Below are 26683 nucleotides of genomic sequence, written 5' to 3' on the forward strand. Positions count from 1 at the left end.
GGCGTGGTTGTACATGTATTCAAAACAAAACATTGCGCTGTGCTGTAATTGATCTTTTAAAATGTTTATGTTATTTTTCCTTCTAACACTGTTATTTTCGACAAGTAAGTAAACGTGAAAGATCACCTAACCTTATCGACGTGTGATCAATTTTCTGCTTCCAATTTTTCCTTAATAAATACATCACGCAGCTTTATTTTCAGGAATCGTTTTGTAGTTGTTTGTTTTTCATCGTTGATCTCAAGTTCTCAAGCATTAAATTAAATAAGTGGCTCATCTATTCGAACCAACAAATCAATATATTGCCAGTTTTGAACTATTCTTGTTGTTTAGTTTAAAAGTTACAACCCCTTTTGATTTAGCTGTCAATCTTTTCTAGTTATAAACACTTCAGGTAACATGCCATTCCAAAAAGTTACCGTAGAACCCCGCTAATCCAAACCGAATTTATTTTTAAACTCATCATTGTTACGATTTAAATAGCACTAAAAGCAAAAAGCTCTTTTTCAGCAACTATAATTTTGTACACATTGAAGAAACTTAATAGTTCAAGGATTACATTTATATTCTACTCTTTCCTTTTTTTTTTTTTTAATTTCGGGTATTTGGTACAGTGATGTCATTCTTAATGAAGAGGCCAGACAAGACTCGTGAGGTCAAAAAATTACAGAGTGCAATGAAATGTAATTGATTTTTTAAACTCATTTTAAATACAGAGAGAGAAAATGAAGCTTCTGGTTTAGGTGGAAGTCCTTAATAAATCTAGGTATTAGCAACATCAATTTCATTACAGTATAAAATTCATCCAGAAATAGAGGGTCCATGGTAAATTTTCGGGGATCTTTGGCAATATAAGGGTGAGAAGTTTAGGAGTGCTCCCCTATCCATTTTCAGCTTAATTTCTGATAAAAGTAAAGGGGAAAAAAGACTTAGCAGCGTAATGCATCCTAAAAATATCATTATGAATAAAAATATATAATTAAATATTGTTAAATTAAACATTGGAAATTTAGGTGTTTGAGATCGGGAAAATGTAACCCTACTCTTTTAATACTTTTAAAGTAATAGACCAGATTCCAACAAAGTTCTATTTTTTACAAAGCTCTCAGCTAGGACACCTCATTTCCAGATTGCTTTTTCATTTGAGTAATTTATCGTTCAATGCGGCATTTCCCATTGATGTTTCTTTTAGCATCCCGAATTTAGTGCAACTTTTTTAGCTTTAATAACAAATAGTTGACCATTTCTAAAAGTGCAGTAAGATCCAAATTCTTTATTTGCAAACTTTTTGTACAGTTAATTGCTAGTAAATAGGACCTTGTTTTTTAAATGATAATAATAGGATCCTTGAAAAGGAAGTAAAAAATAAAAAACCTTTATTTTATTCATATTAGTTCAGAATAAAAGCAGCAGATTAAAGAAATTGTATTCCCAAAAACGAATCATTTAAAAAATCGCAAAAACGAACTTTTTCCATGCAGAAATATCTATTGCTCATTCTGGAGCGGTTTCTTAATAAATACCATATTTCTTATCTATATAAGGGAAAATGTTTACAAAAAACGAATTTTAAAGGGCTATCCTTAACGCGGGGCACAATTTCCGAAATATTTTCTTGAATTAAAAAGTACACTCAAGTCTGAAGTTTTCGTGTTTTATTTCAACTGAAAACCAAAGAAATTAGTGTCACATTCTAATGCAATATTTTATTGAATGGTCTCTAATTAAAACCGTTTAGAGCGTAAGTGACGTCGCAAAAGGAGGGAAACGCCGAAAACCAGATTCGCGAATTTTTTGGATAGTTTATGGTGGAATCTAGAAATTGTTAAATGCAAGACTCATTAATCAAATTTCTAATTGGTATGAACTTAATGCAAAGGCAATAGTTATCACTAATTACAGTAATTGCAAACACCAAACCTGTAGGAAAAATTTAATTTAAAAAAAAATGCGTTCCTGAAAACATATTCTTTCATACACTAGAGTAGAAAAATCGCACATTTACGTTGAAAAACTTGTTTCTTGCCCTTTCGTTTTAAAGCATCGAAAAGTGTTTTTTTTTTCCTTTTTAAAATGAATGTGAAGATCTCAGGTCTTATGGATAATTTATCTTTTTTGTTGCTTACATTATTCTCTCTCCAGTAGTTTTTAATGTTTCGATATTGATAAGCATTTCTGAACTGTTTTCTTCTTATTTTAATATGTATTATCATTTACTATAGTAATTTGAGTTTTATAAACAATCGGCCAATAGCGCTTTTTAGCGATCCAGAAAACGGGGAAATTCGGATATCCAGGATAGCAATGATCCCGAACTTCCCGGATAATTAGTTTTCTACTGGATTAAAAAGTCCCTTCTCGGAACAATCGCAAGTTTTATATTACAATACCATTCCAGATACTGTGCCCTAGCCAAGCAAGCCAGAGACTTTAAATAACTTTGCCAGATTTGCATTTGCTTTTTCTGCTAAGTTCAGGCACGTGACTGAGACCTATGAATATTTTTTTGAAGCTGAGGGAAAACATTTTGTGCGCAAATACTTCACTCGGGTCAACTAGTATTATATATTTATATTTCTTACATTTGATATTTCTAACTTTTTAATGCATTTTCTCGTAGTTTCATGTGAATTATGGTGCTATAGTTGTGTAAGCTCGCAACCAGGCTGCGAAGAGTTTTATGTTGACTGGCGAATACATGGTGCAATCACATGTCCTAGAGATGATGATAAATGTGTCAAGGTGATTGAAAGAAAAGGAGGTACGTTTTTTCTATCATATTTTTAGCTGGGAACTAGACAACAAAATTTTGAACCCTTTTGAATGTGGTGCAATACAACATTTTTTACCAGAGGCATCATGTCATCAGAAGAAAGGTTGATACAATAAAACCTCATTAATCTAGACCCTATAAAACTGGACCTTGCTTAATCCGGACAGCCATTTAGATGTAGAATAAATAAACGACGAGTTAGAGCAATAATGTATTTTTGTAGGCCATATTTTGTAATTTTCTCTGACAAAGTTTTATATGTTTTGTTCTCCAGAATTCAAAATATAATTTTTACTGTGTACAATAGTTTATGTACCTTGGCTCAATTTATAAGTTATTTTGTTTAATCCGTACTTTCATTAATTTGGGCGATCTGGATCCCCTATTAGTCCGGATTAATAAGGTTCTTACATTAGTCCTTGGCCTTCAAAATACAACTTCTCAGAAATTCATAACATCAGAATGCCAGAGACTGGTTGTTTTGAAAAACAAAATTAATATGTTTGCAAGTTTTGTGCTTAATAACGTTGGATTACTGACATTTTAAATTTTTCAGCACAAAGGTATTTATTCTTTATTTAGTTGGCTTAAACGGGCCGTACGTTTGCATTCTACTTTCTTTTTTCTTTCTTCTTGCCTTGAATTTTGGTTGCATTTGTTGTATTTGGTAGTTTTGAATTTTGCTTCATTTTTGCCTTGTTACTGTTTTAATTTGATTTGTATTTTTGATAATAATTTGTTCTTATGTACTTTGTTATTTTGTTTTTGGAATGTCTCAAATCAATAGGTTTTGCAATCTTCGTATTAAGAAGTTTCGCTTTTTGAACCACTTAAAATTTCTTCAAGAATGTAGGCGCAGGAAAGTTATTCCGAATTTTATTTCTTTGAAATGTAACTTACCACGTTCTGTAAAAATTGATAAAGTTATTTTTCGGTCGAAATTGGCTCTACTTAGAGCTTCGATCCAAGAAACTAGGAAACGCCTCTCGTTTATTGAACGTGAACTCTATGATTTGCATCTCTCTATTTCAAATTCTATTTCTGATTTTGATTATGTTGATAGAACTTCTTGGTCTAGAACCCTTCGTTCTACGGAGAATCATCAAGTTGTTTTGAAAAAGAAATTAGCTAAACTTAGTAGAAATTCGAAAGTTGTTCCTTCGGAAAATTTACCAGTGGTAAATAAAAATGTTGTCGTTAATATTTCAAGTGTTCCTTTAAATAGTTCTCAAATTAATGCTCTAAAATGCAATGATAACTTTGCTCTGGCCAGCAAACCTTCTTTTTCTAAGCTTATTGCTCCTATTGAGAAAGCTTTTAAATTTAGTGCCTTATCATCCAATCAAAAAGATTGCGTTAGGCATCTTATTGCTTCTAATGTGAACTTTAATTCTAGAATTTCCAATCCCGTCTTTACTAATACAGTTCGGCGTACTGTAAAGAATTTAACTTCTAATTCAGATATTGTTGTTACTAAAGCTGACAAGGGTGGTCAAATTGTTGTTCTTGACAAATCATCTTATGTTGACAAAACTAATGATTTGATTTCTTCTGGTCCATACTTAGAGATTTCTAAAGATCCTAGTGAAAATGAGTTAAAGACTATTTCTTCGGCTGTCAAGTCTGTTCAGTCTATTCCAATAAATGTTAAACGCTCTGTTATTCCTTCTATTGCTAATTGCGCTAGATTTTATGCTTTACCCAAGGTACATAAAGCTGGCATTCCTTTCAGACCGATTGTTTCCAATATTGGTACGGCTTCTTATAAACTTGCAAAATATTTAGTCTCTGTGTTTTCTCCTCTTATGTGTAATAATGTATTCACTGTAAAAAATTCTATCGAGTTTGTCAAAAAAATTCAGAATTGCGTTCCAAATAATTCTTTTATGGTTTCTTTTGATGTGAACTCATTATTTACGAACGTTCCGGTCGAGGGTTCATTGTTATGCCTTCAGAGTAGACTGTCTGAATTTCATTTTACCTCTAAGGAAATTGAGGATTTAGTTTTCCTTACTCATACTTGTCTAAGGCAAAGTTCCTTTGTTTTTAATGGTAAATTTTATACTATGTTGGATGGTTTGGCAATGGGAAACCCACTTAGCCCCATCCTTAGTGATATTTACATGCATTACTTTGAGGTCAAGTTGTTTCAGAAACTACAGTTTCAATTCTATGTTCGCTATGTTGATGACTGTTTTGTTCTTATGAACCACGGTCAACTAAGCACTGATGATGCTTTATCCATTTTAAATTCCATTGATCCTCATATTCAATTCTCTTGTGAAAAAGAACAGAATAATTGCCTTCCATTTCTGGATGTTCTCGTTTCTCGAACTGAGTCCGGTTTTGAAACTACGGTTTATCGTAAACCTTTTGCTGTTTCCTTACCCCCACATAGATTATCGTCTCACCCTCCTAATCAAAAATATTCAGCTTTCAACACATATGTTTATCGTGCAATGAATATTTGTTCTTCACCTGAGCTTCTTAATGCGGAACTTAACTATATAAGAGCTGTGGCTGTTGATAGAGATTATCCGCCCACCTTAGTTGATTCCATTTATAAAAAACTTTGCAAAAAATCTCAAAATGTTGTTCTTAATAGAACTTTTAACACTAAGAATTTAGTTGTTCTGCCTTTCTTCCCTGGTATCAGGTTTCAGGTTGCTAAAATTCTGAAGCGATTCCAATTCCAAGTGGTATTTTCTCCTATTAATAAACTTTCTTTCTCTTCTCTTAAAGATTCTATTCACCCTCTTAATTGCTGTGGGATCTATAAAATTGTTTGCAATTGCGGACTCGGATACATCGGACAGACCCGCCGTTCTTTGAAATTTCGGTTAAAAGAACATCAAAGCTATGTGAGAAAACAACAGCTGAATAAATCCAGTATTGCTCAACACTGTTGGGAATCAAATCACTCTTTTGATTTTAACTCTTATCAAATTATCCAAAAATGCCCCAATTCGTTGGATCTTGATTTTTGGGAATCTTTTCACATCCTGAGGAACCGTTCTAATTTAGTTAACGATCTTACTGCAATTCCCTATTTTTCCTCTGTGTGGACTCCTTTGTTAAAATTGGTTTAGATTTTCTATTATTTTTATGTAAACGTCGCACATTTCTTACTTTTATTTTTTCATTTTTTGCTTTCTTATTTCGTTTTGTGATTAACTAATTCCAATATGTTTATCCTTCACTCTGTTTTTTCTGCATTTCTCCATTTGATACATTGCTTCCATACATAGTTTTTCCCGCTGGTAAATTTATTGCTAATTTATTCAGAGTGGTTTCATTTTTGGACTTTTTGCATTGTTTATGGGTTTTCTTTTAAAATTTATTACTTAACGGTTTTTTCCTGGTGGAATTATATAATAAATTTTGTCTCCGTGTGTCATTTTATCTTTTTTGTTTTTGTTTAATTTCTATTTTTTGATATTTATACTACCTCCTGTTCCACCGTGTTGCTTTTCTCGGATGACTTTTCATCCAAAAGCTCACACTTCTTTGCATTGAAAAAGGTGTTCCTTGTAACACCGAAACACGTGTCTGCAATCATTTGCAAGTTTTGTGCTTAATAACGTTGGATTACTGACATTTTAAATTTTTCAGCACAAAGGTATTTATTCTTTATTTAGTTGGCTTAAACGGGCCGTACGTTTGCATTCTACTTTCTTTTTTCTTTCTTCTTGCCTTGAATTTTGGTTGCATTTGTTGTATTTGGTAGTTTTGAATTTTGCTTCATTTTTGCCTTGTTACTGTTTTAATTTGATTTGTATTTTTGATAATAATTTGTTCTTATGTACTTTGTTATTTTGTTTTTGGAATGTCTCAAATCAATAGGTTTTGCAATCTTCGTATTAAGAAGTTTCGCTTTTTGAACCACTTAAAATTTCTTCAAGAATGTAGGCGCAGGAAAGTTATTCCGAATTTTATTTCTTTGAAATGTAACTTACCACGTTCTGTAAAAATTGATAAAGTTATTTTTCGGTCGAAATTGGCTCTACTTAGAGCTTCGATCCAAGAAACTAGGAAACGCCTCTCGTTTATTGAACGTGAACTCTATGATTTGCATCTCTCTATTTCAAATTCTATTTCTGATTTTGATTATGTTGATAGAACTTCTTGGTCTAGAACCCTTCGTTCTACGGAGAATCATCAAGTTGTTTTGAAAAAGAAATTAGCTAAACTTAGTAGAAATTCGAAAGTTGTTCCTTCGGAAAATTTACCAGTGGTAAATAAAAATGTTGTCGTTAATATTTCAAGTGTTCCTTTAAATAGTTCTCAAATTAATGCTCTAAAATGCAATGATAACTTTGCTCTGGCCAGCAAACCTTCTTTTTCTAAGCTTATTGCTCCTATTGAGAAAGCTTTTAAATTTAGTGCCTTATCATCCAATCAAAAAGATTGCGTTAGGCATCTTATTGCTTCTAATGTGAACTTTAATTCTAGAATTTCCAATCCCGTCTTTACTAATACAGTTCGGCGTACTGTAAAGAATTTAACTTCTAATTCAGATATTGTTGTTACTAAAGCTGACAAGGGTGGTCAAATTGTTGTTCTTGACAAATCATCTTATGTTGACAAAACTAATGATTTGATTTCTTCTGGTCCATACTTAGAGATTTCTAAAGATCCTAGTGAAAATGAGTTAAAGACTATTTCTTCGGCTGTCAAGTCTGTTCAGTCTATTCCAATAAATGTTAAACGCTCTGTTATTCCTTCTATTGCTAATTGCGCTAGATTTTATGCTTTACCCAAGGTACATAAAGCTGGCATTCCTTTCAGACCGATTGTTTCCAATATTGGTACGGCTTCTTATAAACTTGCAAAATATTTAGTCTCTGTGTTTTCTCCTCTTATGTGTAATAATGTATTCACTGTAAAAAATTCTATCGAGTTTGTCAAAAAAATTCAGAATTGCGTTCCAAATAATTCTTTTATGGTTTCTTTTGATGTGAACTCATTATTTACGAACGTTCCGGTCGAGGGTTCATTGTTATGCCTTCAGAGTAGACTGTCTGAATTTCATTTTACCTCTAAGGAAATTGAGGATTTAGTTTTCCTTACTCATACTTGTCTAAGGCAAAGTTCCTTTGTTTTTAATGGTAAATTTTATACTATGTTGGATGGTTTGGCAATGGGAAACCCACTTAGCCCCATCCTTAGTGATATTTACATGCATTACTTTGAGGTCAAGTTGTTTCAGAAACTACAGTTTCAATTCTATGTTCGCTATGTTGATGACTGTTTTGTTCTTATGAACCACGGTCAACTAAGCATTGATGATGCTTTATCCATTTTAAATTCCATTGATCCTCATATTCAATTCTCTTGTGAAAAAGAACAGAATAATTGCCTTCCATTTCTGGATGTTCTCGTTTCTCGAACTGAGTCCGGTTTTGAAACTACGGTTTATCGTAAACCTTTTGCTGTTTCCTTACCCCCACATAGATTATCGTCTCACCCTCCTAATCAAAAATATTCAGCTTTCAACACATATGTTTATCGTGCAATGAATATTTGTTCTTCACCTGAGCTTCTTAATGCGGAACTTAACTATATAAGAGCTGTGGCTGTTGATAGAGATTATCCGCCCACCTTAGTTGATTCCATTTATAAAAAACTTTGCAAAAAATCTCAAAATGTTGTTCTTAATAGAACTTTTAACACTAAGAATTTAGTTGTTCTGCCTTTCTTCCCTGGTATCAGTTTTCAGGTTGCTAAAATTCTGAAGCGATTCCAATTCCAAGTGGTATTTTCTCCTATTAATAAACTTTCTTTCTCTTCTCTTAAAGATTCTATTCACCCTCTTAATTGCTGTGGGATCTATAAAATTGTTTGCAATTGCGGACTCGGATACATCGGACAGACCCGCCGTTCTTTGAAATTTCGGTTAAAAGAACATCAAAGCTATGTGAGAAAACAACAGCTGAATAAATCCAGTATTGCTCAACACTGTTGGGAATCGAATCACTCTTTTGATTTTAACTCTTATCAAATTATCCAAAAATGCCCCAATTCGTTGGATCTTGATTTTTGGGAATCTTTTCACATCCTGAGGAACCGTTCTAATTTAGTTAACGATCTTACTGCAATTCCCTATTTTTCCTCTGTGTGGACTCCTTTGTTAAAATTGGTTTAGATTTTCTATTATTTTTATGTAAACGTCGCACATTTCTTACTTTTATTTTTTCATTTTTTGCTTTCTTATTTCGTTTTGTGATTAACTAATTCCAATATGTTTATCCTTCACTCTGTTTTTTCTGCATTTCTCCATTTGATACATTGCTTCCATACATAGTTTTTCCCGCTGGTAAATTTATTGCTAATTTATTCAGAGTGGTTTCATTTTTGGACTTTTTGCATTGTTTATGGGTTTTCTTTTAAAATTTATTACTTAACGGTTTTTTCCTGGTGGAATTATATAATAAATTTTGTCTCCGTGTGTCATTTTATCTTTTTTGTTTTTGTTTAATTTCTATTTTTTGATATTTATACTACCTCCTGTTCCACCGTGTTGCTTTTCTCGGATGACTTTTCATCCAAAAGCTCACACTTCTTTGCATTGAAAAAGGTGTTCCTTGTAACACCGAAACACGTGTCTGCAATCATTTGCAAGTTTTGTGCTTAATAACGTTGGATTACTGACATTTTAAATGTTATACCTTGGTTTCAAAGAGCAAAATTGTTCTTTTACAAATGTATTGTTCCATATGTATTCTCTAACTGTGTAGCCCAATATCCTTGATTAAGGGTAATGTTCTTTTATGTAATCACATGTTCAAACATAGGCAGTGTCATACCTATGCTGTCTAACGTCCCTGGCAAACTTTAGGGAGCCTCCCCCCCCCCCTTCCTTACACTTTTTCATGGAAATTCAGTTAAATTGGTATAAATTTCTTTCTATAGCAATGCTTTTTTTTTTTTTGTTGAAAAAGGTATCAATTTTGAAAATTTTGTTCGAAACCACCAGAAAATTATGTGAACAATAAACATAATTATTTACTAAATGAAAGAAAAAACTTTAAAAGAAAATTTGAAGTAAAAATCAAAACATTACCAAGTAAAACATGAATGATTTACCAACGTTTTGATGTGCAAATTACTGCAAACACGTGTTTTGTTTTTACAAGGAACACCTTTTTCAATCCAAAGAAATGTGAGCTTTTGTATGAAAAGTCATCAGAGGAAAGCTCTCTTTCCTTAATAAGCATTTTATAGCACCCTGTTGTTTCTCCAATTAGGATGTTTTCTTAGGGTTCTTGGCATAGCAAGATAATACAGACACAGGTGCATGCTGTTCACAGGTACATTCACTGCTGTGCAGATAAATTTGCTACAGATATGTGTATGGTTCGATAATCTTTTACTAATATCAATATTAAACATTGGTTATCTTAAAAATTTTCAGAAAAAATAATGAAAAATTAACTTTTATGGATACATGATTAAAAACCAAAGCCATGTAAGTTGTGTGCACAGATGATTTATATTTTTACTTTACTGTGGTTCTTGGTAAATCATAAGATTTTCCTACTTGAGTATTATCAGGATTTATACTTAATTCCTAGAGATCCCAGTAAATACAAATCGGCAAATACAAAGTTTTAACAAAACGAAATGAAAAGAATAGGACTGCCACATAAACACATATAAAGAGCATAAATGCAAAATTGAAGCTAACAATTTGAGAACTTTCTACGGGGGATTATAGAAGCATTTCAATATTGTGTATAAAGATCATTTAAAGAAATAATACCACGATCTAAGGTTTTTCAATTTTAATATAATTCTTTAAAACACTAGCACAAGAATAATTACTATTTAATTAATAAAACATTTATAGAACAAAGTCCTACTCTGAGTACAATGACGCCTATATGAATCAAGTTTGTTCTAAACAGTTCTGATTCAAAAAAGCAAAAAGTAGTAAAAAGTTTTAAAAAAAAACTGGAATCCTACTTACAGTTTAAGGGAATTCAATTTAGATTTGTCAAATGAGATGAAATATTGTTAAAAGTATTTGTTTGTTCAAAATATTCATTTTTAATTTGGTTAAAAAAATATCATCGCCTCAGAGCAACACTAAGACATCTAATTCCAGAAATAACACTGAGATATCCTACTGTTGCTATAAGGTTACGATGTGTTGCAAAACTTTGAAAAAGCAATTTCAAAATTCAAGTACCTTATTTTCCTGTGTATAATGCATGGATTATCTGTTCAAAAAGTAAAATTAATGAGGTGCAAATCATACGCTGCCTCAAATTATCTGTGCTTTTTTTTTCTCAACACCAAAGCATTGAACCTCAATATTTACAGCAGGATTCGCCAATAGAAAGCATTATTCTGCCTGTATGTTGTTTATTTTACTTAGCTTGAATGTTCTTATGCAATTCAGACTATGTAAATAAAACAACATACAGTAAAGGAAGAAGGCTTTCTTTTGCACAAGATTAAACCATTTGCTCCTTTCTTGACTCTTTGTCTTTAAGTAATTAGCTTACTATAATGACAATTTCGAGAATAAATCATTATTTTTTAGATTATTTTTACATTAACTTTGAATACACAGTTGACTCTCTATATGTACACCCTGATATTCTAAACACATTTTGATAGTCTCGCTTAGCATGGGCTGACCTGTCTGTACTCTGAACACCTTATAATATGAACACATAAGTATTATGAATGCTACTTTTAAACCCCTTCAGTTATTATCTCTCTATATACTAAACATGTTCACAATCAGTACTCAGGAATTCCTATGAATCAAATTGGAAAACCTGAAACACCTTCACAATTTTATTCAATGATTGAAGAGCATTAAGATGAAGAGAAGAGGAAGAAAAATTATTTTTGTGTGCGAATATTGCTGCATTACATAAAATCATTCAGCTGAGAAATATGAGCCTAAAGTTTCAGCCACTGAACTGCAAATTTCAAGAATCCAACCAATTGTATCAAGTAATATTCAAGACCTGTAAAGTACAATTATCGACAAGCAATATGTGGCTGAGAATCACCTGGAAACCTTTTCACTTGAACAATTGGATGATAAAACATATCTCGCACAAGAATACCCAATGCAAAAAAAAATTAAATTACTCTTTTTTCACAGGTATTGTGGCGATAACTGTATTGTAATATTTCATAGTTGAATTTTACAAATAACTTTTTACATTAAGAGAGAAATTCAAGAGTTTAGGTCCAGCACCTCTATCTCAAAAACTGGTTATAGTTCAGTGCTGAACTTAGTCCCATTAACCCTACGGAATACACATATGCATACTTCCAGTCTCCCTTTATAATAAATACCCTCATAATCTGAATACTTTCGTTCGGTCCCATGAGTGTTCAGAATAGAGAGTCTACTGTACCTTAGAAGTTATTACTTCATGTTTTAAATTTAGTTGCTAAAATTGTGTTAAATCAGAACTTTTTTTTTTTGCATTGTATTATTTGTGAATTATACAAGATTTTTTTTCCCTTCAGCTCGATTTTAGGACCTGCGGATTATACGCCGCTGTGTATAATACACAGGAAAATATGGTATTAACCTACTTATATATTGGTTGAAATAAAATTATTGTTGACACAGTGTTACTTTTAAGTCTAAAAGAGATTTATAATCCTCATTATTCAGATCTTAGCATAGAGCAGAAGTAACCTGAGGCACTGCTGATGATTTTCTTGAACAATACGTAAACAGGAAGGTTTCATGAACAATTTACTGAAACAAGACAATTTAAACAACATTGAAAGACTTTTTTTTTTGGTTTTGAGTCATAGTTTGTTTCACCTATTATTAAGTGCTTAAAAATTGCATATTTTAATTTTCCCTTTTATGATTCATATATTTCCGATCTGCTAATTTAGTAATTTATAATTTAAAACTGCATTTAGTTCAGATATTTGCAGTTGTTAAAGTGCTGCTTAATTGAGCAAATCATCGCTGCCTCTGCTGGGTTCTTTTCGGTTATTGTTATCAAATTATATCTGTCCCAAAGTGATCACATAAGGCAGCACCTATTGTAAATTCATATATTATTGTAAAAATATGAAAGAACTCTAATCTTATCAAAAACTGCCTTCAAATTGATCTTCAATCAAAAAAATTAAAATAGTAAATGAAAAATTTTGCAAGCATGAAGTATACAATCGAATTAGTTTGCAAATCATATTAAAGTTATCTGAACAGTATGCCATATCTTATCTTTGTTTCCTAATTATTAGCAAATTACTGTGTGGTAATTACAATGAAATCCCATTACAGCAAAATAAGTTTCAATGAAATAACTATTCTGTCCTGATTTAATTTCCATTATGCTGTTTGAAATCCATTACAACAAACAAAATTTGCAGTCCCTTGAAGCTCATTGTAATGGGATTTCACTGTATAAATTAGTTTCGCATATTCAGAGGAGAATATTTTGTCATCACCCACATGTGGTAAACTTTTGTACTATTAATAATAATAATATATATATATCTTTTTTTCAGTTGATAAGTTCATTACCAGAGATTGTTTATCCAATTTGGAAAGTCAAAAAAAAGATATTCCTGCTGACAGATATGATGGCTGTAGAAAAGCTGCTGAGCAACCTAAGCTTGCTGTATATGTTGAAAATCACATTTCACAGCTTGAAATCAAAAAGTAATTACTTACATAGCTGATATACAATTAAATTTCTAATTTGAAAGTTAAAAATTTAGTAGCCCTGTTAATATATCGTCGCCTCAGAGCAACAGTAAGATATCTAACCCCAGGAATAACACTAAGATGTCTTACTGTTGCTCTGAGGTGACAATATATTTAAGCTGATAAAATTCAAAAAAAAAAAAAAAAAGTCAAGAAGTATAAAATTACATAAACAGATTTGATGGATGTCTTTTCTGGCATAATTTTCTTACATTTATTTATTTTGCATTAAAAAATAGCTCCCTTGTAAGCAATTACAATTATGTGCAGCTATTTTGTGCTTTTAATGTTGTTTTTTATTTTATATTTTGCCAAAAGGTTTTTTTTTTTTTTGCTTTTCATGTATAGTGGTAGATTATAACTATACAAAATTAGATTATTTGCAAGTTCAAAGTAGTAGAATAACTGTGCTCAAAAAACTGAATTAATTTCAAACATTTGGAATTGTCAAACTTAAAAATGTGAAAAAAAAAAAAAAACTATGTTGTGTGGTGTGCAAATTACAAAAAGTGGTACTAGAGGTATGCATCTGCAAAATGTTTTGCTATTTGTACCATTATTTGTCAGGTAGTTAAGTTTATAGAGCAGAAACTAAAATTTTGTTGCCTCGTAATTTTTCTAAGTTAGCTTACATTTTTTCGCAAGTTCAGTCCTGTAATTATTTGGAGCATTGTTTCATGTTGTGTAGAGATGAAAATAGTCCAAAAAAATGGGGGAAAAAAACGTTTTTTTTCTGAAGGGGTTTATTTTTATTGCGGAAAAAAATGAATTTTTTTCAACTTTTCAGGAAGTTTTCATTGAAATTTTCAGCAAAAAGTTATTAGAAATTTCTCACACTTAAATTCTGATGCTATCCCCCCCCCCCGTATATTAAAACACTGTAACTTTAATGCCAGTTGTTGTATGATAATATAATTTGCATAAGGATCAAAAAATGTTTGATAATACTTTTTGCAAAAAAGCTTAAACCAATATCCTTAGTGAAGAATTTATTTTCCTTCTTCATAAAACAAACAAGCATAACTTTAATCACAAAACTATGTTTCTGCTGACTGTGTGAACCATATGTACAGGGTGCGGAAGAAAAAAAACCCGGGCAAGCAATCTTCCATGAAACATTATTAAAAATTAATAAATTAACAAAATAAAAAAAATAATAATATGAGAAGACCTTTAGCAATCAATAAATTTAATTGTTTTCAAACTGGCAGCCTTTTGCAGCAATACAGAGATACAACTGCTTATTAAAATTTTCATTCAAGGGCCGCAAGTCCTTTAATCAATCCTATTCCCTTTAAAGCAATTATTTTAGGGAGTTCAAACTTTTGTGTAGTTTAGGGTAGACCTTTGACTCTAAAATAGACCATACAGTGTAATAAATGGGATTGAAGTCTAGCGAGTAGAGCGTCCACTCAAAAGATGATTACCGTGTGAAAATCAATATGCCTTAAAACCACTCTTGTCTTTTTGGCCATATGAATCAGTGTGAAGTTTAAGGAAAATGTCCAGTCTACATTGCTGAATTGCTCTAAGGCCCACAGAAGTACAATAACTTCTAAAATGTCGGTTCACTTCTTGATTCATTTTACGGCCCTCATCCACAAAAAACTAGAGATTTTTTGTCGCTTGTGATGATTCCATCACAGACCAAGCCTGACTTCAGAGATATTTAATATTTTCTAAGGTACTCGCCATGTCTACAGACCAAATCTTATTGTTCTGGGGGATATGAGCTGGTTGAATGGTAAATCAGTGAAAGGTATTTCTTCCAGCGTGAACTTGAAGCCCGTCTCAAATGTTTCTGGCATCTTTGGAGTCATACAAATGCCTGAACTTTTTAGAACTCGTAAAACTTCTGTTTCAGCTGTTTTTTCGCTTAGTTGCACTTTTCGGGCACAAATTCCCATCGTACGAACGACTTCTCTCGTGGAAACTCAAGAACTTCATTGAACTCACCTTTGGATAACCTGACTATTAACTGAAATGTTCACTGTTCGTTTTTGTACACTTTCCGGTCATCGACTATCATTTCCAAGCCACTTGAGATGGCATACTGTTTCAATTACTGTTTGCAGAGGCACAACAAGAAAAACAAACTGTCGTTCTACTTGGTTAAACAACTTAAAATAGCAGTTATTTTGCTTAAAATTGTAAGAAAACCGAAAAACAATACATAAACTAGGAAATATATTGTAACTTATTTTCTAATAAAGTGGGAAACAAAAATAAATAAAACACTCATTAAAATTAAATTACCTTTCTTCCATTCGATGATACAATTTTTGTCTAACTTTTTTTGCTACACCCTGTATACTGCTGTGCTAAGCAAAAAAGTGGAATCTGCAGTAGGGCTCAAGCTGAGATACTGTGTTTCAAAGTTTGACTCTTCCTTATATTCGATTCAGATGTCTTTTTCTTTTTTTAGAATTTTTCAAAAAAATAGTTCTTGATCAAATGACCCTAAAACATTTTATTTATCAAGTAAAATACGAAACAGAGAACAACTTGGTTGTAATAACTCAGTTTCGTTCAAAAGTGCTGTATGACTACTTTTACTACTGTTCTTAGCATGGCCATATGAATAAACTAAAACTCCAGTTTGAGTTTTGGTTCAGCTTAAGAAAGACCAATTTAGTTTTGATTTGAACTTAGACTGGATTAGAAAAAAATCAAAACTCAATAGCTTTCATTTTCAGACAGTAAAGTTACACTATATTATTTTTCTTTCAAAAAAAAAAAAAAAAATCATGTTTGAAAGTCAAAAATTTCAATTAATATTTCAAGTTTCAAAGGCAATGTAAAATAGAAAATATAATTGAAATGATTAGATACACATTACCCAATATTATTGGTTGAATGACGACTTCTGGTGTTTGACCATGAAAGCTCACAGTTATAAAACAAAAAGTTTTTTTTTTTTTATAATTAATCTGACCTTTATGTATATTTCTGTCAAGCAGAAAAAGATGTGTGGATAGCATATATTTTTTAATGGTTAACCCTTTATATGTTACCAGGCCCGTGTCCAGGTTTTCATAAAGGGAGGGGTTTTAAAGCGGGGTGGGGGGATTAAGAGTTCAATTCACTACAAACTTTGGTTTTATGTTAAATTACTAATCCCAGCATGGCATTTATAGACCTGTAGACTACTGTACCATCCCCCACCCCCGCCCCAGAAGAATAATTTTGGCTGCGCAAATAGCAGCAGTATTCCTTCATTTTACATCTTTTAAATCTAACCTTGTTTGTTTCTTTTTAAATCTAATCTATTTATGTTTATTATGCAGTATATTGCAATTAGTATTAAAAACTGTCCACAGATTTTTTATAATGTAGCATGTACATTAGGTTTCATATTCTGGAATAATGCTTAATAAACTAAATAAGAAAGAGCTTATGGTCGATGCAAATTACATTACTAAATACAATCAATGCATCTTTATAGCTGCAACACATTACCGCATTCATCATAGCCTTTTAAAGCAATATTAACGCTGTTAATGCTTTGTGTTGACAAATCATTCAGTGGTTCAGCCATAATAGTTTTTCCAAAATGTTATTTCAGCTGGTAAAGCTCTAACATTCTTAAATTACAGAAAAACTACAGAGAGAAAGGGTTTTTTGAAGCGTTGCACACAAACTTTCACATTAAAGCTATAAAAGTCAGCTATAAATTTTCTTTTGGTTTATTATTTTTTTCTCAATGGGAGGGGTTTAACCCCTAAAACCCTTCCCTTGGACACGGCTATGTATGTTACAAGAAACACAGAGCTATTAAAAAACCCAAATTTAATTCATAAAAAAATCAAATTTTCCATTTTTCCCAAAAAAAAAATTTTGGTAAAAAAACCATTTTTTTCCCACCACTTCAAAATTTCCGGAAATTTTAAATCTCTATTCATGTGATATTTTTCTTCTACAAATTGAACAAATTAATGTAAGCTGCAAGTAGGATTGAGTTTCTTCCAGAAGAAACCATTTTTTTCCCAGGCAGCCAAAGAAACTGAAAAAAATGGAGGGGGTGAAACAAAGCCCAACAGAAAATAAATAAATTTTTAAAAGTTCAAATACATCAAATTAACAGTTATAAATTCTTAAAATAATTTCATGAAAGAGAGAGTCGATGACATCATTAATATTACAAACATTTTTGAGAAAAAAGAACTACAGTAAACTCCCGATTATCCATGGAATAGGGTGGTACACTAACTGCGGATAAGAAAATTCGTAGATAATCTGAAAATTGAGTTAAAGCGATAGTAGTGTATGCAATATCTTAAAAGATCAATAGCACTTCCATCAGTGGCTGGAAAAACTACATTTTTTTTGGTAGTGCACTACAACTACTTTGTTACAAATATAGTTAACTGCAACTATTTTTTTTTTTAATGTAGCAACTACAAACTACTTTTGAAATGTTCACTAGTTCGCTACTTTTCAAAGAATAAATAAATAAAAAATTTTGGAAAAAAAATAGAACCGACTTCAAAATTGCTCTAAAAAGTGAAAAATAATTTTATTCTTTAAACACCATCGATAATACTTTTAAACATAATTTTTGAAGTTGGCGCAAAAACGATCGATAAAATCATTCACAGCCATAACTCAACTACAAGTATAAATTTAACCACGTCCAGTTTCTTCACTACCACATGCATTACGCATTGATGACAGCATATTTGAGTAACGATATAAATGTTTCGTTCCTAACTTTGGATGATTTTTTGATAAAAATATGAACGAAGCATGGTTACAATGGATTTTATTTTGTTTTTGCGCCAACTTCAAAAATTATGTTTAAAAGTATTATCGATGGTGTTTAAAGAATAAAATTATTTTTCACTTTTTAGAGCAATTTTGAAGTCGGTTCTATTTTTTTTCCAAAATTTTTTTATTTCATTCTTTTTAGTGTAAATGTAGATATTTCAGTAAAAGTAAGAAGTTACCTAGTAAGAAGTGCGCCTCTATATCACTGTATTGCTTTAGAAAAGCCTTTATTCAAAATTATCATTACAATTACTATTAATGTTACAGTTATATGTCACCAAACTTTTATAACAATGAGTTTCATATTGTCGCGTAGATGAAGATAGCGAAGAAAATTTGAAAACCAAATGAAGCGAATACTCGTTAGTCTCAACTCGAGATCTTAATTCAGAACCACGAATGAACGTTACATCTCCTTATATACAACTTGAAAAAGTGCTGGAATTTTCCAGACTTGAAAAGATACAGAAATTAATAGAACATTCGAGAAAATACGGGAAACAGTAGAAACGAAATTTTAGCAAAATTCACTTTGTCCTAGTCGGGATTTGAACCCGGGTTGCTCGTGTGGGGGACGAGAATTCTACCACTGAGCCACCGTTATCCATGGATGAAAAGTGCGAACTTCGCTACAATATCATTTTAATCATTTAATAGGGAAATTTACTGTTTTTTGTCCATAACTTTTTTTCTAAAGAACAAATATGGTCAAACAAAGTAATGGGACCTAAGTTGAGCCATCCTCTATCCATTAAAAAAAGAATCATCAAAATCGGTTCACTAGGTGAGACGCTATGAGTGGACAAACAAAAAAAAACATACATACGGTATGAACTGATAACCGCCTCCTTTTTGAAGTCTGTTAAAAAGCATACACACTAGGGTGACTCACAAAAAATGAAAGGCGATTTTTCAAGTCGCATACCCTCTTATATTTTTCCTTTATGTCAAAACAATTGTAAAAAAAGTTTCATATAATTTGAACAACAGTAATCCATGCTGACTTGTGTCTGAAAGTGTAAAATAGCACTTGTATGCTAGGCCAAATCGAAAAAGAAAACCTTTTAGAAAATCAAAATTTCTGTTGCTAAAACGTTGCGCCTATACCTCCCATGTTCCGCAAACACATTTATTCAAATTTAAAAACATTTAAATATCCCACATTTCCTTCAAAAAATTGATTTTTTTTCTTTTTGTCATTTAAAAAATTACATACAAATTTAAATAAAACATCAAGTTCAAAAATTAATAGCGAACACATTTCCAGATCAACATTTTCAAATGAATAATAAAAAATAATATATTTAAAATGAAAAATTTAACTTACACTTGAAAAAAATGCATATCTTTGAGTACTATGTGGGAGACTTAAATATTGCAGGAGAGCAAGAATTTCTATTTAACACTTATTATCTACTGTATTGTTAATATTTTTCAGCTTGATAATTTCATAAAATTTACCTTAAGTTTAAAAAAATATGTATCAAAAGAAAGCAATTTTTTGAAGAAAGTTATAAACTTTAGGCCAAGTGTGGGATACCTAAATGTTTTCACTTCTTTTTACAAAAAAGGAAGTATTGTATTCGTGAAAAAATTTCACTCAAAAATGGACCTTAATTTCCATTTTACTCACCCCCCGAATGAATGTTGAGTTTTATTTTTCTACTCGACCACACGTGGATAAGTGCCTTAAAACGTATAGACACGCGCAATATCCATTTTGACGATTCCCGAGTTAATTATAACAAGTTTTCTCATGACGTCTGTATGTACGTGCATATGTATGTCGCATAACTCAAGTACGATATATCGTAGAAAGTTGAAATTTGGTACATAAACTCCTAGTGGAGTCGAGTTGTGCACCTTCCCTTATGGTTGCATTCGGGTGTTTCTAAAGGGGTCTTTTGCCCCTTTTTGGGGGGAAATCATTGTTAATCTCGAAGTAAAATCAAGTGGTGTTATAATTTAGCAGACACTTGGCGATATATTACCAGTCTTTTGATCGCCTAGTTTTGTTGCCAACTTGGTGACTAATTTGGCGATTTTTTTAATTTTTTTTTTAAATCTGATTTCAATTTGGCCACTGTTGGTGATATTTAGAGAGTAAACTATTGAATAACATTATAATTGCCAGTAATGAAGAAATTACATTAAATTGGAGTAAAAGTAAGTCATGTGATGCACACATCAGCTCATTTCATTTAAATAACTGTTTTTGTCGTGCACATTGGGTATAAGTACAATGGGAAGGAACTAATGTCATATATCCCCCTTGGTACTTTTTCCTGTTGGCGCCAAAAAAGCTTTGCCAAGAAAACTATGTATGACGACATATGTCATACATCGTTCTTAGTAATGCTTTTTTTGGCGCCAAATACACTCATATCCATAAATGAAGGATAATTCAGAATCACACAGAAATTGAACTCTAAAACAAAAATTTCACCTGTAGAATTGTCACACACATCTTGAAGAAGAATATGCAAATCACATGAAACCACCAGATGGCACAGGTAGTACGTCACAATGATGAAAGTGTAAGAGAGGGGTATATATGAATGGTGGCCAAGAAGTAAAATTATTTACAAATGCTTTAAAAGCCTTTCATTGCAATAACGTGGTAGAATTATCGGACGACTGGAATGTGGATGTACCCAGCTGGAGTATTCGAGAAACTTGGAAACGTCCAGAGTGTGATCTCCAGGCTTTGGCAACAATTCCCAGACGATGGTAATGTGAGTAGACGTTACACCACATGTCGCCCTCAAGTTACAACGCCGAATGAGGACCATTATTTGGCAGTTACTGCCAAAAGAAACAGACCGAGCACAGCATCAGACCTGTCTCGTCAGCTCTCTTCTGCTACCGGTAAGACAGTTTCAAGGCAGACCATGTACAGATGCTTAGGGAACATTGGTCCTTATGCTTGTAGGCCTGTCAGTTGTGTTCTACTTCTGCGATTAGCCTGGAGTAGGGAGCATGCATTGTGGACACTGCAACAGTGGTCTTGTGTGATGTTTAGAGTGTAACGATGACAGGCCACATATATCGGGATGTCATTCTGGAACAACATGTACGCTTGTTTCGGGGTGCCATGGGTGCTGAATTTCTGTTTATTTATGACAATGCCCGTCTTCACCGTACAAACATGATAGATAAATGCCTTCAATCGGAGGATATCGCCCATATGGATTGGCCAGCATACTCACCGGTCTTGAATCCAATAGAGCATGTGTGGGGTATGCTTGGCCGACGAATTGCAGCCCGTCAACCCCCTCCCACATGTTTACCGGAACCTCCAGGAGCATTGCTTGATAAGTGGTGTATTATTCCCCAAGATCACATTGACAATTAGATACTCAGCATGCCTAGGCATTGTACCAAGTTTCTCGGATACATCGTCCGGGAGACATACTCTGTAATAACCATCATACCAACCATGTTATACTGTTTTTTGTAAAGAAGTTCTGTTTTGAAATTTGCTCCAGGGAGTAAAAATCGTGATTTTTATTAATTATGTGAAACATATAGTATCTTTTTTGCTCTTTACATTTTGTTTAATAAATAGACTTTACAAATAAGTCCAATTTGCTTTGCGTCTGTCTCTTTCTTTGCCTGAACTTCAGTATCCTTAACTTATGGACATAAGTGTATACAACTTATAATTGGAAGCAGTTACATTATGCAAGGAAAGACAAAACAAACAGAATAAGAACTAGAAATTAATGAAAGAGCTATTACAAAAAAAAAAATTGAGCAATTACTTATACATGAAGAATTTCTTAGCTTAAAAATAGATAACTTGTGCAATTCGGATGACAATTCAAACTCTAAGTCGGACTCTGAAATGTTTGAATGAGCCCCTACTTTTCACTTAAAGTGAGCAAAAAATTGTAATGTGTTTTATTTATTACTTTCAGAAAGATACGTTTTAAGTTAACATGCAATCTTTCTTGCCTTTACTTTATTTGCTTTTTTTTTTTTAAATTTTATAAGAATTTTTTAAATAAAGTTGTTCCTGCAATGGTTTGAATTACAGTCGAACCTCATTAAACAGCCTCCCGAAAAACTACCACCCTCTTGGTTTGCCGAGAAATGTAGTGAAAAAAAACTTTAGGAATGCAATACATATTCCCTCCTTAAACCGCCGTCCGCCACTGATTTTTGAGGGAAACTGCATACTCAATATGATAATATTGCTGTTTAATGTGCTATCTTGAAAGACCATGTCAAGCAATTCAAACTCTGTGGTAAGCCATTTGGGAGAGTGAATGTTCATGAGAAGCCACTGAGGGAAATCATCATACCTGCCCCTAAAGCCCCACACAAATGCTACATTAGCTACTATGAAGTTGTTCAGCTTTCCTCTCTTTTTCTGTTTAATCCACTCCCTGCTGCACTCAGTCGCCAATGAGCATTGTTCCCAACATCTCCACGAATTTTAACTGAATCTTATCTGCTCCCCCACTTTTTTCAAGCTTTTTATTTTGACATTTCACAACTTGGCTACGAAAGCATTCATCCTTTACCCCCTTTTCTGTTCTGAAAATCGGGGGGGGGGGTACTGAGGCTTAACTTGTTATTGGACACCGTGTGCAGAATTCAGCAAACAAGTTTGTATGAATATTCTAACATCGTGTTCCTTCTTGCTTCCGTCTGCTAAGATGCCGAAAACAATCTTTAGCATGAAGAGAAAAATTCTAAATTGTGAATTTAAGAATAAACACAGATTCACAAGCCATCACTTTATTGTTATAGATAAATACTTTTCAAGTTTTGGAAAAAGAAAAAAAAAATGCCCTAAGAACCGTTCGTGAGCCGTGACACACTGCTGGAAATCAGATGGCTGTTATTTTTTAGCTTCATTTGGAAAGGAAAATACATACCTTATGAAAACATACATTTATGCAGGTTTGAGGAAAACTCGTTAAACCGCCCCCCTCAACTTTCGGTTTCTCACTAAGGTTGGCGGTTTAACGAGGTTCGACTGTACTTTTGAAATAACAGCGCAATGCACCCCTTAATTCTTGCTGTCATTCATTTTGGTTTCCACTATCAATTCTCTTCCTTCCCATTTAAAAGTCAAATTTAACATTTTTTTCCTTTTGAATTGACAACAGCTGTTCTTATTTTTAAAGTTGAAAGTTATATTATTACTAAAAAAGGTAGATATTTAAATCAAGTGTTGCATGAAAAATGCATGATGTTGTGTTTCCTGATTTATTGTTTTAGTCTATCAAAATAAAAACTTGTAAAAAGGGTTTAAATGTTTAACGTTTTTTTACATTCAATTCTAAGAGTTCTATAACAGCTTATTTTAATTTGAATTTCAAGAGTGTCAACCTTAATTTATATTGCATTTTATCTACCTTTTAACTAATTTATTGCTTTATTGTAGTGTACACTATGATGAAGTCACATACTGTTTCTGCGAGTACGATCAGTGGTGTAATGATGGATACAAATTGAAGTCTGGTGTTGCTTGTTTCATCTTGGAAGCTCTTTTTCTCATAGCAATGTGTTTTTTACAAAGGTTGTTCTGAATTATGTAGATAATTTAATTACTTTGGAATATACACCAATTATTTATTTGTTATTATTTTTATTATTTACAGTGGAATCCGCTTAATAGGACCACCTGTTAATCGGACCAGTGGCTTATTCGGACCAAGTCTTAAAGAACCGAGTCTAATATTATTCACTTATTGGGACCAAAAATTCATTTAATCGAACCAAGGAACATGAGAACAAATTGGAAAAAAAATTTAAATCGCCCACTTGAAGGGAGTTTCAAGCGGGTAAACGAACTTAATAGTTAGTGCAGTAAAAATTAATAATGGTGCCTTGTAATTTTCAGTTTAAACCCATCAATATTTACAGGAATTTACATTTTATTAGAATTTTTTAATGACTGGTTAGTACTTTTAGAAATTATTTTTTCACTCACATTTTTAGTTATTTCTGGTTGTTGAATCCATACTGACTGAAAGGAAGACCAAACACTGTATCAGTCTGGGACAAGTGTATAAAGTTTATTCGCTTTATTTTAATTTATTTTTCATTGGAAAATTCTCATAAACAGCATCTTTGTATGCTTTACCGTACATATGAGGCTCACAATAATCATAAGGGTGTTTATATGTTTTGTGTACAGCATGTTCAGTCAAATTATACAGGTCCTGTTAGCTTAATCAGATCAGCCGTTTATTAGGACCAAAAAGGTCCCGTCCCATTGTGGTCCTATTAACTGGAATCGACTGTTTTTTGTTTGGTTGAACTTTTATTGTTGGTAGCTTTGGCGACAAAAATACGGTGAACAATTTGTATTCAAAAGATATAAGTCTACTTTGTAATTTGACTTATTATCCTTCAAATTACTGTCCTTGGCTGGAAATATAATTATTGCAACACTAAATCAATGAATGGAAATATTTCTGGAAGGAGTCTTGTCTTTCCACAGGGCTTTCAGCTTCATCAGTGTGGCATTTCCAACATGAGGAATGGTATCCTTTAAGCGGTTTTAACTTTTAGGAAGAGCTAGAAGTTGCATGGTGCTAAATCTGGTGAGTAAGGAGGATGTCGACAGACAGGAACATTTCTTTTGACCAAAGCTTGCCAATCAGATGATTTTGCAAGGTTTGGCCAATCCTGCAATCACCAATTCAAAATTTGGTTCAAATCAAGAGTCAAAAACCAATTTAATGCACCTGAGCCAAAATCAGAACTGAATTCATCAGCTTGAAATGCGTGATGCATGACAGACATGATTAACAAACCTCCCTTTGTCAGCTAACTAACAAGTCCAAACATGTTCAAATTTGATGCTGTTTGTGTCATCACACTAATGGACTAATAACATTATATACTTAGTCGTAGCTTCAGCAGTTGCTACTGTACAAATTCATTCACTGTACTTTCTGATCACACCTTGTATTACAGACAAGATAATGTTTTTTAAATGCATCTTATATTTATATGTCTTCAATTTTTCTTGTTTTGCCAGCAGTAGTAAAATGTTTACACTCAGTGGTCCATTAAATGAAGAGAATATAGAGCAATAACAGGAATGTTTAAAATTTGTTTTGAAACATGAAATTAAATATTTGCTGACTGATATTAAATATAAGGCATTTATTTCATGATAATCATTTATACTTAGAGTATGGTGATATTTTTTAGTGTGTTTTAGTTTGAAAGGAATTCCGTCCATATTGTCTTTTTGTTATTTTGACAAGATCAAAAATGAGGAACCTGCATGGTTCTGGTAATCGCGGAACGTTGATTGATTTGAATAGTCTTCTACTTAAAACTCCCAAAAATGAACTCAGTTTTTAAAAAATCGACTTGGATTCTTCAAAATTACAGCATAAAATTAGCTAAAAACGGAACGAAGCTCACGTGACACAAAAAGAGGAGGAGCATGCACAACGTCAAGATTCAGTCCCTGGGTTACAATAGAACCGGTTCCAAAGGAGTCGAAACGAAGGGGATAGGAGCGCAGCGTGGTTTGCCGTTGTTTGTTGAAAACAAATGTGCTCTTATTTTGATCTTCAGAAGAGGAAGAGTTGTATATTTTAGCTGAATCACCCACCTTCAACCCCCGAAATTCCGACAACAAGAAAACTTACTTTGAATTGAACATCAATATTTTATTCACAAGTAAATTACTTCAAATTGTTTACACAATAAATTAAATACAGAGCATTTATTGACCCTCTATATGTCATGGGCTTACGGTTTATTCACAACCCCCCCCCCTCCCTTTGAAAAATTCATTTTGAGCTGTACATCATTAACTAATTCAAAATAAAATCACTTTAAAGTAAAATTTAAAAACTAATAAAGAAAACAAAAATGAAAGATTTATTTCCATATTTATGGATACCACTCAGAATTTTACAAACTAGACCAGTGCCAGTGACTGCAGGGCCTGATTAACTAAAATTGAGGCCAAGGCCTACAATGCTTTGGAAGCCCGCAACCCCCCCTCCTCTATTCTATCACACTGAGTCAACGCAAAATAATGTTTAACATTTACTTAAAGCATGATTGGTGATTTTTTTTTTCACAAAAATACATGATTTTTTAATGCTGTCATTGGTTTTTTAAAAATTCGAAGCCCCTTAGGAGGATTGACCCCAGGCCCAGGGCCTAGTAGACATGTGCCTTAATCAGGCCTGAGTGACTGTCACAGCTTGCAAAAGATGCTGACATTCATTAAACAGTATTTGTGTTCATTAATGAGGCAGAGCAAATTAACACTACTTGCCATTTTAGCCATGAAAAATAATGACACTCAAAAAATAAATTAAGAAGATATCAAACAAATTGCGAGTGTCAAGCTAGGCAGATACCTCTCCCCGCATGGAATATGGGGGAATAAACCTTCTTAATTTAATACTTTATAACATTAAGCAGATATCAACTTTACTGTTTTC

The 26683-nt window shown here is 32.5% G+C and overlaps 1 protein-coding gene across 2 annotated transcripts; it reads left to right on the forward strand.

The window, feature by feature from the left end:
- On the forward strand, positions 1–25483 carry LOC129231223 (uncharacterized). 2 transcript variants are annotated; one of them, XM_054865482.1, is made up of 4 exons: positions 1–104; positions 2621–2761; positions 13280–13433; positions 23644–25483. In XM_054865482.1, the coding sequence occupies exons 1-4, from the start codon at positions 62–64 to the stop codon at positions 23786–23788; spliced, it is 483 nt and encodes a 160-aa protein (XP_054721457.1). In that variant the 5' UTR covers positions 1–61; the 3' UTR covers positions 23789–25483. The 2 variants fall into 2 exon arrangements, with proteins under 2 accessions (XP_054721457.1, XP_054721458.1); XM_054865483.1 differs by lacking the exon at positions 23644–25483 and adding an exon at positions 20870–21108.
- Positions 25484–26683: the final 1200 nt, after the last annotated feature.

This window comes from Uloborus diversus, chromosome 10 (genome assembly GCF_026930045.1).
Source record: "Uloborus diversus isolate 005 chromosome 10, Udiv.v.3.1, whole genome shotgun sequence".
In the NCBI taxonomy this organism is placed as follows: Eukaryota; Metazoa; Arthropoda; class Arachnida; order Araneae; family Uloboridae; genus Uloborus; species Uloborus diversus.

Coding starts and splice junctions, on each gene's coding strand:
- LOC129231223 (XM_054865482.1), top strand. CDS start 62: ATGTTTATGTTATTTTTCCTTCTAACACTGTTATTTTCGACAA. Junction 2,762..13,279: donor GGTGATTGAAAGAAAAGGAG/GTACGTTTTTTC, acceptor TCTTTTTTTCAG/TTGATAAGTTCATTACCAGA. Junction 13,434..23,643: donor TCACAGCTTGAAATCAAAAA/GTAATTACTTAC, acceptor GCTTTATTGTAG/TGTACACTATGATGAAGTCA.